Source organism: Carassius auratus, chromosome 8, assembly GCF_003368295.1.
Source record: "Carassius auratus strain Wakin chromosome 8, ASM336829v1, whole genome shotgun sequence".
Classification (NCBI taxonomy): Eukaryota; Metazoa; Chordata; class Actinopteri; order Cypriniformes; family Cyprinidae; genus Carassius; species Carassius auratus.
Genome location: NC_039250.1, coordinates 25655901 through 25670053, shown reverse-complemented (window position 1 = coordinate 25670053; position 14153 = coordinate 25655901). Strand labels below are relative to the sequence as shown.

Sequence of the window (14153 nt, the reverse complement as noted above, 5' to 3'; positions counted from 1 at the left end):
TCAGCAGATCAGCCTGATAAGCCAGAAGCACTGCCATCATGTGCAATGAACGTGTTCATTCAGATGCACGCTTCAAAACAAAACAGTCAGTGAAGACGAAGAAGAGAATGATGTGTTCTCCTGGTGCCTATTTATCCATAGTCGGGCAATGGATATTAATATCCAAAGTATAGTGAAAACATTATTTATTAGCACAGTAACAAGATGGTTATTTAAGACATTAACTTCTAAGCACAAACCACAAAATACTACTCTATTCAATATAGATATTGACTAATCTAACACAAATTTCAGAAAGAGATAAAGTAAGTAAAATGTGAAAAATCACAAGTTAAAGCAATATATGCAATTTCATAGATCTGAATAACCATCAATTTTTTTTAAATAAATTATTCAATTATTTTATTTATTAAGTTTTTCAATGAGGCTATTGAACTTCATATGAAATGCACCAGTTCAGCTAGAATCTGGAGGTTCACTTGCGTTTCTTGTGTTAAGTGATTTAATCTTTGGATTAAATCTGTTGGTGTTCCCTTCAGTGGCATCTTCCGCTGAAGGTTGTTGATTGGCTGGATGTTCAGTAGTCATTTGAAGTGACATCTTCGGGAGCCAATCTTTGGGTGTTAGCTGAAGAATGACGTGGAGTTGTTGGCTGGTTGAAGATTTGGTGGCAGGCAACAGCGAGTTTTAACTTGGAGACACAGCTTTGCGGCAAAACTTAACTTAGAACACGAAAAGAAAAGAAAAGAAAAGAAACTTCAGTAAAGGAAAGAAAGAAGAAAAGTGTGACGAGACTGGATGGCTCATCTCCTTATGATGGTTGAGGTAAGCCAGAGCACGCTCAAAGAGCACTTAAAACCTTATGGCAAAAAGCATTGGCAAAAGCAAAATCCTGAATTATTAAACTCAGCTGTTGGACACATCTGAAATGATGTCTTGACCAATTAGACATTATCTTAGCTTGGGGTGTTACTATGTTTTTCCTCCCAACACATAAATCAACATTTTATCTTATAAGTCACATGGTCCAAAGTTTCCCGCTCTTGCAGAGTATAATCAAAGTTTCTTTAAGACAAGTCATGTCACTTGGTGGCCATCTTTGAGACACCTTTCGGGTATCCAAGTGCAGCTTCTATCTCTTTGAATGGGGAAACATCAAATTCTCCAAAACTGTTTACTAAGTTTAGGATTAAATTTCATATTTGAAATCAACAAAGAAATCCAACAATAACTGTGTCATAAATGTTGTTACTTTTGCTCAAATAGTGTTCAACAAAAACTTTTTTTTCAGGCTAGATCAGCCAGTGTGAGTGCGCATGTGCAGTCCTAAGAGCACGTCTCAGAGTACTGACTGTTTCTATAGCATCCAGGATGCTTCTAACAGCAGCTGCAGTGACGCACTGAATAGTTCTTACTATCAACTAACTAGCCTACAACCTTTCCCTCAATAAATTCTTAATTTACAGCTTATTAATATTCAGTAAAGTAATTGTTAAGTTATGGGGTTGGATTGATTATATTTTTCATATGCTAGTAATATGCATGCAAATAAGTGACTGGTTAATAGTGATAATTGGTCCCAAAACTGAAGGGTTTCCATTGTTTTTAAAAAAACACAATAACAATAAAACAAATGTAGAAATATTGTCAAATAGGCCATCATCATCAAACAGATTATTTGCAATTGTCTTGTCAGTCTTGCCTCTCCTTACTCTATCCATATGATGGTGAGCTTCTGCTGTAATGAATAGACCCTTTAAGTCTAAATTGTTTTTTTTTAAAAGACAAAACAACAGTGGGGGCTGTGCGCAAAAGTAGTGGCAAACTGTGTAAGAGCCTAACTTGATCTCCTGATCGGGTTTGTAGCTGTGGTGGTGCATCAGGACTCGGTGTGTGTACGTTTGGCAGCAGCCTGAGCAGTTCATGTGTGGAGGATGTCAGTGACCAGAAGACAATATGAGCTGTGTTTCCTGTGTAAAACCACAGCAGCTCATCTCTCCTCAACAAAACACACTGAATCACAGACACTGAACAAAATAATGTTAGAGCTTTGATCAGATTGTTGAATGTAGTTAAATGGTAATAGTGCAGGTTGCCTTAGCTCATGCTGGTAGTTTAGAAGTTGGAAAGGTTGAAGGATTTGAGATGTGAGTAAAAAGTTGAGATGTTGATGAGCTGCATCAAACAGGACTGTCGGGATTTGTTCTCTTGAGGACACAGATTTATTTTCTTCAACTCCAGGGACTGTCCTAGTGTTAATTTGTCGTTAGTAGTATGTGTTACATTATGCTGTCGTAAGGAACACGGAGCTGAAGATAAGAACAATAAGACTCTTTATTAATCCAATATAGGGTATATCCAACATGGAACACTGAGGAAGACACACTAATGTAACTGGTATGTGGTTGTAGACCCGAAAACACAGACTGAACAGATATGGGTGATTAAAGACAGGATAATGAAGTGCAGACAGGTGACTGAAATAATTTAATTAACTGGGACATGGAACACATGGGGAAGAAACTAGACACACCTGGAGTCAAATTAACCAAACACGGGAGACAGAAACTGGGTCACAGAGAACATGGGGAATGGAAAACATAATGAGTCCAGGGGTGTGACATTACTCCCCTCTCCCAGAAAGTGCGTCCTCACAACGTAGAAACAACAGAGGGAGACATGGGAACTTGGGAGGAGGTTCCGGTGGAGGACGGACTCCCGGGAGGATGGCCAGCAGACAGAGACCACTGAGGAAGGAGCCAGGGAGGAGACGGTGGAGGGAGGAGCCAGGGAGGAGACAGGAGGGATCTGGAGCAGGAGGAGCCCAGCAGGACCCAGGCCACAGCCATAATTGCTCAAGGTGGAGCCGATGGTGGGAGGAGCCATGGAGAAGGAATGGCCACCGGAGACAGAGAGCCAGGGTGATGGGGAGGACCCAGAGGACCTAGGCAGAACTGATGGTTCTGGCAACCAATGTGGAGATGTGGATCCAGAAGGCCACGGGGGAGGTGAGGGAGACGTCGGCCACGCTGGAAGCTGGCAATGCCACGGAGCTCGCACCGCAATTCAGAGCAGCTGCCACAGGAGGGCAGCTACTAGGAGCTCTAGGAGCAGGCACTGGAGGACACCTTCTAGTACCATACACTGGAGGACACCTTCTAGGAGCCTGGGCTGAATTGGGGATCAGGAGTCCATCCTGGGCTTAACCCTCTGAAGTCGATTAATGCGTATACGCGTTATCAGGCATTTTCTCCTGATAACCCCTAAAAGAACTTAAATTACACTTTCAGTTTTGATCATACAGATAAGAGAAATACATCAATCGAATCTGTAAAGGGTCTACTTTTTTGTATACAGTCATAATAACAACAAAATTTTGTTCACTTTTAAAATAAAGATAACAAAGAAGGTGTGCTATCTGCAGCCTTTGTCTGCACTGATCTTCATTTAGACACGCGTCATTAAAATGAACTGCAACTCAGTGAATACTCAGCGAAGAGACATGAGAGAGACATCTATAGAAAGCCTGACATGTCTACTTTTAAACTAAACAAGTGCTGTGAAAACAGATATTCTGTGATAAAGTAATCCATATGAAAACAATGAAATGTCCGTTTTTCACATCTCTCTTCATTATCTTCTAATGCGTCCACGCCGCCACGCTGAATGCTCTAATCAGATTCAAATATTTCACTGAAGCGTGCAGCTTGAATACGGCCACATAACAGAAGACAACGCAGCGAAACTTTTCTTCAAGTTTCAATTCATCCCGAAAAGATGTGATGTGGTTGAGGTTTTGAGATTTGGATTTCCTCAGAAAAAAAGAATGAAGCCCTTTATTCAGCAGAGATTATAAACATGAGTAAGTCTCTTTTTATTTATTTATACTTGTACTAGTTTTCACACAACGTGTAAACATTCTACTAGTTAGACTTTTTCCAAAGACTTTTTCCAAGAATTCCTGACTAAATGTATAATCAAGTGAAATATTATGAAGTTTCAATAACAATATAAAATAATACACAATTCAAAAGCTTGATGTAAAAAATATAAATGTAACAAATAAATGTAACTGTAACAAATGTAACAAATGTAACAAACAATGCTGTTCTTTCAATTTATCCCTCCAAAACATGTATGTTAGACCCTATACCATATAAGCTCCTAAAAGAGGTGCTTCCAGAAGTCATAAATCCTCTTCTGACTATTATTAAATTCATTATTCATAAACTCATTGTCATTAGGATATGTCCCTAAAACCTTCAAACTGGCTGCTATTAAGCCTCTCATCAAAAAACCACAACTTCACCCAAGGAACTAGTTAATTATAGACCAATCTCAAATCTCCCTTTTCTGTCCAAGGTACTAGAAAAGGTGGTATCCTAACAATTATATTCCTTCTTAGAGAAAAATGGTATATGTGAGGATTTCCAGTCAGGATTTAGACCGTATCATAGTACTGAGACTGCTCTCCCTAGAGTTACAAATGACCTGCTTTTATCATCTGATCGTGGTTGTATCTCTCTATTAGTTTTATTGGATCTTAGTGCTGCATTTGACACAATTGACCACAACATTCTTTTGCATAGACTTGAACACTTTGTTGGCATCAGTGGAAGTGCATTAGCATGGTTTAAATCGTACTTATATGACCGCCATCATTTCGTAGAAGTGAATGAAGATGTATCATATTGATCACAAGTGCAGTATGTAGTACCTCAAGGCTCAGTACTAGGGCCGCTACCCTTCACGCTTTAAATGTTACCCTTGGGAGATATCATCAGGAAACATGGTGTTAGCTTTCACTGTTATGCTGATGATTCTCAGCTCTATATTTCTTCACGGCCCGGTGAAACACACCAATTTGAAAAACTAATGGAATCCATAGTCGATATAAAAAACTGGATGACGAGTAATTTCTTACTGCTAAATTCTGAAAAAACAGAGGTGTTAATTATAGGACCTAAAAACTCTGCTTGTAATAACCTAGAACACTGTCTAAGACTTGATGGATGCTGTGTCAATTCTTCGTCATCAGTTAGGAACCTAGGTGTGCTATTTGATCACAATCTTTCCTTAGAAAGCCACTTTTCTAGCATTTGTAAAACTGCATTTTTCCATCTCAAAAATATATCTAAATTATGGCCTATGCTCTCAATGTCAAATGCAGGAATGTTAATCCATGCATTTATGACCTCAAGGTTAGATTGTAATGCTTTATTGGGTGGTTGTTCTGCAAGCTTAGTAAACAAACTACAGCTAGTCCAAAATGCAGCAGCAAGAGTTCTTACTAGAACCAGGAAGTATGACCATATTAATGGTCCTGTCATCGCTGCACTGGCTCCCTATCAAACATCGTATAGATTTTAAAATATTGCTTATTACTTATAAAGCCCTGAATGGTTTAGCACCTCAGTATTTGAATGAGCTCCTTTTACATTATAATCCTCTACATTCTCAAAACTCAGGCAATTTGATAATACCCAGAATATCAAAATCAACTGCGGGCGGCAGATCCTTTTCCTATTTGGCGCCTAAACTCTGGAATAACCTACCGAACATTGTTCAGGAGGCAGACACACTCTTGCAGTTTAAATCTAGATTAAAGACCCATCTCTTTAACCTGGCTAACACATAACATACTAATATGCTTTTAATATCCAAATCCGTTAAAGGATTTTTAGGCTGCATTAATTAGGTAAACTGGAACCGGGAACACTTCCCATAACACCCCATGTACTTGCTACATCATGAGAAGAATTGCATCTAAGCTAATATTTGTCGGTTTCTCTCTTATTCCAAGGTCACCGTAGCCACCAGATCCAGTCTGTATCCGTCACAGGTCGGAGTGGACCACAGATGTCGTGAGTCTCGCCCCTCTCTAGTTTCCACCTCGAGGAGGTCCCAAGAACACCCCAATGACCAGACACACGAGAGAGAGAGAGAGAGGGTATAATTAAAACAAACTTTATTTAAATTAAAAAGGTGTGAAGGGAAGGGAAAAGGGAATCTAAAATCCACTCTCGGGGCCAGAGAGTATAGGTCCGAGTCACTTCTGACTCTGTCACGGGGACTCTCAGGTAAGCCTGTAGGTAATTGGTGTCCTTTCCTTCACGTGACTCAACAGGGTTTTTCTCAGTAGTGCCTTTGTGTTTCTCCTGCAGGTGAACCGTCGGTGGGGCCCTTCCAGTCCCTGCACGCAGAGTAAAGAAGGCAAGTAATTCTGATGAATTGGGTGGGGTGCGTACCTAACGCCGTTCGCCACGAGATTCTGGGTCCGCGGTTGGAAACGCCTAAAAGGTCCACAGGCAAGTATGCAGGTGAATATATTGGGGTCTTGGCCTTCGGTGTATAGGCAAGTATGCAAGAAAGATACACAATTTGATTTTCGTCCAGGTAAACCCTACGGATGGAGTTTGCAGGGGAGTATGCAGGGGCGATGCACTGGGATTTCACTCGGGGCGTACAGGTAAGTATGCAGAAGGACAACTGGGTCTTTACTTTGGACGTACAGGTGAGTATACAAGGGCAACTGGAGCTTGACTATGGGCATACAGGTAAGTATACAAGGGCAATACGCTGGCTCTTAGCTTTAGGCGTACAGATGGGTATACAAGGACAATACGCTGGCTCTTAGCTTTAGGCGTACAGAGGGGTATACAGGGGCAACTGGAGCTTTGCTCTGGGCATGCAGGTGGGTATACAGTGACAATGCTGAATGGATACAACTCACAGACCCTCGAAGAGGTGGACGCCAGGCTTAAGCCCTTTTCAGCTCGGGAGTCTGGAGAAGGTGTATGTCACGACAACTGTGGTTTTCCTCACCGGGTTAGACTTCCCAGACCAACACTCAACACGGTCACCTCCAACCGTGGAAACTCTCCCACGACGACTCAGAGCCTCAAGCTCAGACCTGTAGGACTGGTAACAGACAGAGTTCCTTCACAAATGTACTTAGCTTCAGTGAATATATGGACATAGACACACCACCTCTCGAATTTGACCAAGAGTGGATAGAAGTACACGTTGAAGTTGCAGCACGTTGGGCCTTCCACGGCCTCAGCTGGTGTCACCACGCTGGGTGACTTCAGGTAGGTTTGTGCCACCGGGTATGTACCTCAGGAATGACTCGAACGCTTCCCTCTCTTCCAGACAACGGACCAGAGATCTAGACAGGGGCGAACCTCTGAAAGCACTCCTCAAACAGGTATTCATACACAGGGGCTACACAGCTGGATGTTGATATAGCAGCCAACACTTCTCTCGGTCGTCGTCCCCCACAATATGCACACGGTTCCTTACTTGCTATTGTTGACACGTCACCACTCGGCGGAGTAGGGGTCCAAAGCCACGAGCGGGCATGTATATAAAAGACGGTCGTCTCACAACACCGGTGCACGTTCTTCTCCACAGGGTTTTCTCTCCCAGCCTAGAGGGTGATTACTGACGACATGACAGCACGACACTGCAGACTTCAAGTGTACACACAGCAAAGAAAAGGACTCACCCACTGCACTCCACACACTCACAGTGAATTAGGGTCAAAACCACATAGGACCGGGGATTAGTTCCTGGACGTTGGGGGCACCGATGCAGCAGACGGCCAGAGGAAACGTCACAGCCACGACAAGGCTCCAGACTCCTTTTTCGCTGGTTCCGGCTCACCCACCAATCCTATTATGGTGGGGCCGCTCACACTGGTCACAACTCACAAGAGGTATATGGATATTCCATACTTGCAAAATAACTGTTGACTCGAATATTTCACACTGGCAGCACGATCTCCTTCCTGCAATCCTAGCAGATCTTCAATGTGTGTTAACTTCACATCACACAATGCATCTGAACACAATGCTCCAATAAAGATATTCGTATACTCAGCCCTGTGTGTGTATCTCTCTTTGCCCAAGCTCCACAGTACACCATACACTCTCTCCAACTCGCGCCTTCACTCCGTTGCACCCACAATAACTACTGGGAATCACCAACACTTCCTGTGTTTCTGATGCCCTATTCATGTGTCTCCTCTTCCCCACATTGCCCAATCAGTGATCGCCACGCTCAACAAGACAACTGTTCCCAATAACACGCCGATTTGGGTTCGTCGGCGTTCCTGGAAGCGGCGGTGTTTGCGATATATGGTCCGGGTATTGTAATTTGTTGAGAGTGAATTGGTGGTTTTTTGTTAAATGTGATCCAAAATCATCACAATTAAAAGAACCAAAGACTTGAACTACTTCAATCTGTGTGCATTGAATTTATTTACTACACAAGTTTTACTATTTAAGTTGAATCACTGAAATAAATGAACTTTTCCTCAACATTCTAATTTATTGAGCAGCAGCTGTAAGACACAAATCAGTGCTCTGCTGCACAGCCCATTGTTCATTGAATTATGAGCTTTTACAGATATTTTCAATGGTCCGAAAGTCCAGTTTTGGTCACCCTGTACGATGGTCCTCAATGCAGAACACAAGATGAAGGGGGCGTGGTTAAACCAGATCCAACTCCTCCCACCTCAGATATACCAACCCCCACCCCCTAGAGGTGGATCTGACCACGCCCCCTGGATCTTGTGTTCTACAGAGAGTAAATAGTTTATGTATGCATCTATCCATCTATCTATGTTAGGTAATTTCATGTTCTTATAGCTTTTATTTTAACCTTCTACAAAATATGATTGAACTATTGCAAAACAGCTGAAAATACAAGCTAATAACTGACAATGAGTAAGAGTATAAATGGTTCAGTAAGACCTGTCTCAGTTGCAGCAATGAAACGGTTTCAGGTGGATGACTACTCATAATTATTTCGGAAGCAGAAAAGGAAAGGAAAAAAACACCAGGCCCAGATTGTGTTACACCAGCCTGTCTGAAATCCTGTGCTGACCAGCTGGCCCCCATCTTCACACAGATCTTCAACAGATCGCTGGAGCTGTGCGAAGTCCCTTCATGCCTCAAACGTTCCACCATCATCCCCATCCCTAAGAAACCCAAAATTACAGGACTAAATGACTACAGGCCTGTGGCTCTAACGTCTGTAGTCATGAAGTCATTTGAAAAACTGGTGCTGGCCCACCTGAAGGACATCACTGGGCCCTTGCTGGATCCTCTTCAGTTTGCCTACAGAGCAAACAGGTCTGTGGACGATGCAGTAAACATTGGACTGCATTATGTTCTGCAACACCTAGACAGACCGGGGACTTATGTGAGGATCCTGTTTGAGGACTTCAGCTCGGCCTTCAACACGATCATCCCAAACCTCCTCCTGCCCAAACTAAATCAGCTCTCCGTGCCCACCTCCGTCTGTCAGTGGATCAACAGCTTCCTGACAGACAGGCAGCAGCTAGTGAGGTTGGGAAAATACACATCCAGCACCCGTACAATCAGCACCGGAGCTCCCCAGGGCTGTGTTCTCTCCCCACTGCTCTTCTCCCTGTACACTAATGATTCCACATCTAAGGACCTCTCTGTCAAGCTCCTGAAGTTTGCAGACGACACCACACTCATCTGCCTCATTCAGGACGGTGACGAGTCTGCTTACAGACAGGAGGTAAAAGAGCTGGCTGTCTGGTGCAGTCTCAACAACCTGGAGCTTAACACCCTCAACAGTGGAGATGATCGTGGACTTCAGGAGAGACCCCCCTGCACTCCCCCCACTCACCATCATGAACAGCACTGTGACTGCAGTGGAGTCATTCAGGTTCCTGGGAACCACCATCTCTCAGGACCTGAAGTGGGACATTCACATTGACTCCATTGTGAAAAAGGCCCAGCAGAGGTTGTACTTTCTCCGCCAGCTGAGGAAGTTTAACCTGCCACAGGAGCTGCTGAAACAGTTCTACTCCACCATCATTGAATCCATCCTCTGCACTTCAGTAACTGTCTGGTTCAGCTCAGCTTCTAAATCTGACCTCAGAAGACTACAGAGGGTAGTCCGGACTGCTGAGCGAATCATCGGTTCAACTCTCCCATCTATTCAAGAACTGTACTTATCCAGAGTGAGAAAAAGGGCTGTCAAAATCACTCTGGACCCCTCACATCCAGCACACTCCCTCTTTGAACTGTTGCCATCTGGTCGATGCTACAGAGCACTGAGCACTAGAACGACCAGACACAGGACCAGTTTCTTCCCTCAGGCAATCCATCTTATGAACAGCTGACAATAATGGCGAACACACTACACTTTATATTTATATACACACACACTTTATTTATCTAACACACATACTTAGTATACACTTAAATTTTGCACACAATATATATGTACATACATAACTTCACTTTGTAATATACCTGCCTACAATTGTCATTTGTATATTGTCATTCACTGTCTACATATTTGTATTTTGTTCTTTTATTATGTGTTTTATGTTCTGTCGCTGTCATTCTGTTGTACTGCGGAGCTTCTGTCACGAAAACAAATTCCTCGTATGTGTAAACATACCTGGTGGCAATAAAGCTCATTCTGATTCTGATTCTGATTATGTGACAGAAATATGCCACGTTTGTACAGTATTGTTCAAAATAATAGCAGTACAATGTGACTAACCAGAATAATCAAGGTTTTTCGTATATTTTTTTATTGCTACGTGGCAAACAAGTTACCAGTAGGTTCAGTAGATTCTCAGAAAACAAATGAGACCCAGCATTCATGATATGCACGCTCTTAAGGCTGTGCAATTGGGCAATTAGTTGAATTAGTTGAAAGGGGTGTGTTCAAAAAAATAGCAGTGTGGCATTCAATCACTGAGGTCATCAATTTTGTGAAGAAACCGGTGTGAATCAGGTGGCACCTATTTAAGGATGAAGCCAACACTTGTTGAACATGCATTTGAAAGCTGAGGAAAATGGGTCGTTCAAGACATTGTTCAGAAGAACAGCGTACATTGATTAAAAAGTTGATTAGAGAGGGGAAAACCTATAAAGAGGTGCAAAAAATGATAGGCTGTTCAGCTAAAATGATCTCCAATGCCTTAAAATGGAGAACAAAACCAGAGAGACGTGGAAGAAAACGGAAGACAACCATCAAAATGGATAGAAGAATAACCAGAATGGCAAAGGCTCAGCCAATGATCACCTCCAGGATGATCAAAGACAGTCTGGAGTTACCTGTAAGTACTGTGACAGTTAGAAGACGTCTGTGTGAAGCTAATCTATTTTCAAGAATCCCCCGCAAAGTCCCTCTGTTAAAAAAAAGGCATGTGCAGAAGAGGTTACAATTTGCCAAAGAACACATCAACTGGCCTAAAGAGAAATGGAGGAACATTTTGTGGACTGATGAGAGTAAAATTGTTCTTTTTGGGTCCAAGGGCCACAGGCAGTTTGTGAGACGACCCCCAAACTCTGAATTCAAGCCACAGTACACAGTGAAGACAGTGAAGCATGGAGGTGCAAGCATCATGATATGGGCATGTTTCTCCTACTATGGTGTTGGGCCTATTTATCGCATACCAGGGATCATGGATCAGTTTGCATATGTTAAAATACTTGAAGAGGTCATGTTGCCCTATGCTGAAGAGGACATGCCCTTGAAATGGTTGTTTCAACAAGACAATGACCCAAAACACACTAGTAAACGGGCAAAGTCTTGGTTCCAAACCAACAAAATTAATGTTATGGAGTGGCCAGCCCAATCTCCAGACCTTAATCCAATTGAGAACTTGTGGGGTGATATCAAAAATGCTGTTTCTGAAGCAAAACCAAGAAATGTGAATGAATTGTGGAATGTTGTTAAAGAATCATGGAGTGGAATAACAGCTGAGAGGTGCCACAAGTTGGTTGACTCCATGCCACACAGATGTCAAGCAGTTTTAAAAAACTGTGGTCATACAACTAAATATTAGTTTAGTGATTCACAGGATTGCTAAATCCCAGAAAAAAAAAATGTTTGTACAAAATAGTTTTGAGTTTGTACAGTCAAAGGTAGACACTGCTATTTTTTTGAACACACCCCTTTCAACTAATTCAACTAATTGCCCAATTGCACAGCCTTAAGAGCGTGCATATCATGAATGCTGGGTCTCATTTGTTTTCTGAGAATCTACTGAACCTACTGGTAACTTGTTTGCCACGTAGCAATAAAAAATATACTAAAAACCTTGATTATTCTGGTTAGTCACATTGTACTGCTATTATTTTGAACAATACTGTAGCTCTGGCATGTGAATGTAGAAAGCAATATGAGCCAAATAACCTTCAGTTTCAACAAATGTCAAAAAACAGGTACAAATGCTGGACCCTTAAAGATCGGGGAAATAAACGTGTTCATCTTTTTTATTTGCAGCAGTTTGACATAAACTTCCTTTTACATTTTACATCTGGAGCAAATGGGCCATAAAGCTTGGTTTTCCAGAGCCCCACCGCACTACGATGCAAACTTCAGCCATATTTCAGGAAGATAATTGACATTAAAACAGCTGGAGTGGTTAAATATCTGGATGACATCACAGGCTTTCCATGGTCCATCCACTGATGAAAGCATCATCACATGTCCACACACAACTGGACGCTCGTCTCATGACCCCGCCACACACACACTGTAATGTCATTCATATGAACCCGTAATAAGCATTATTCCTCTTATGCATTGGCCAGTAATCACATTATTATTTTACACTTTAAAAGCATGAAGAGCTGAACTGGACTTGCCCTGCTGTATTTGTTCTCTGTGTAACATCCTCACTGAACACCTCACTCAACGAAGGAAAACACACTTCATTTGGTAAATCCTTTATTTGGAAAATATGTCTTTTAACGATGTCAGCTGGGAAACCTTTCCAAACAACTACCCCGTTCTTGTGGATTCAGGACATGGAGGGCTTTTATTTCCCCGAGGCACTGTAACTAAAGAATGATTTAATGCTGAACACATGATGCTGGGATGATATTCTGGGTTTATACAACATACAATAACAAAAAAGTCATTACAACATGTTCATAAAAACATGAAATACTGAGAAAGGGCCTCAATTATATCTGAAACCTTTCATTTGCTAGTAATCCATATTTTTTATATCTATACTGTATAGAATGTCCAGACTGGTCCGTTTCATGATCCTGATGTTCTGGACAGCCTCTGTACTGAGAAACATGTCCCAAAACATGAATTAACAACAATAAATTAAAGTCTCTGAACATCAATAGAAAGTGTGTAGAGTGGTTTAGACCATCGGGACGGAGGTTTTAAAGCAGTAGTGCTCTCACAGTAAGGGCAGGCTTCCCTGGGGGGCCAGTATAATGCCAAACACGTAGAAGAGTCCCATGAGCAGGTTGAGCTTGGCCGTCTTCTGCGGGATCTGGGCGTAGCACTGGCGGCGGAACTGTCTCTCCAGAGGGAAGGCCATGGGCAGCGTGAGCAGCGGCAGAGCCATGCTGATGGTGTAGCGTGTGGCCAGGATGCAGAAGAGCAGGTAGGGCACGAACAGCAGCAGGTTGTAGATGACGTAGGATAGCGCCGGCCCCAGCAGGATGGCCAGGGTGACGATGCCCGCCTGCTTGTCCGAGTCCATGTCTCGTGTGTTGTTGCTGTGCAGGATGGCCTCGGTGTTGAGCGCTAGCGGCACGGCGTACACCAACGGCAGCACCGACAGGTAACCCACCTGCACAGCGTGAGCGAACATCACGGCCAGGGGACCGAAGGTGATGAGGATGACCACGTCCCCCAGAGCCACATACTTCAGCCCGATGCCTGCGAGACAAGAGCAACAACACGTCAGGACACACACGCCTCAATCGAGGCCTCAGTAACTCCTCATCTGCTGCTCAGTGATACTTCTTAAGTGTAGGGGTGTGAAACATGCTCATGCAGAATAAAGCATTAATATGTGCTTCATAAGTGCTAATAAACAGCCAATACACTGCTAATATGCATGCTTATAAACAACTAGTTAATAATGAGAACTGGTCTTTATCTGAATTCAGCAGAAGCTTAAATAAGACCGGACAATACTGATTAGAAACAAGTCATATTCAGCTTTCGGACAGTATTCAGTATATCGAGAGCTCTGTATTTGCTCAGTAACTGGCATTAAAAGGTTTTCTAGAGTTTGTTGGGATGGTTTCAGTTAATCTCTTCTCAACTTGAACGTATGCATGAAAAGCGATCAGCGTATTGACCTCCAGTGTATAAGAAAGAGCTGGACAGTCCTCCGA

The 14153-nt window shown here is 42.6% G+C and overlaps 1 protein-coding gene across 1 annotated transcript in view; it reads right to left on the bottom strand.

The window, feature by feature from the left end:
• Positions 1–12719: 12719 nt before the first annotated feature.
• Positions 12720–14153, bottom strand: part of LOC113107791 (ubiA prenyltransferase domain-containing protein 1-like) — a 4960-nt gene continuing 3526 nt past the window's right edge. The window contains exons 2-3 of the mRNA XM_026270508.1: positions 14118–14153; positions 12720–13689 (exon numbers count right to left, since the gene is read on the bottom strand). The exon at positions 14118–14153 is cut by the window's right edge and continues 501 nt beyond it. Coding sequence (XP_026126293.1) covers positions 13202–13689; positions 14118–14153 — 524 coding nt within the window. The 3' untranslated portion in view covers positions 12720–13201. The remainder of the gene's footprint in view (positions 13690–14117) is intronic.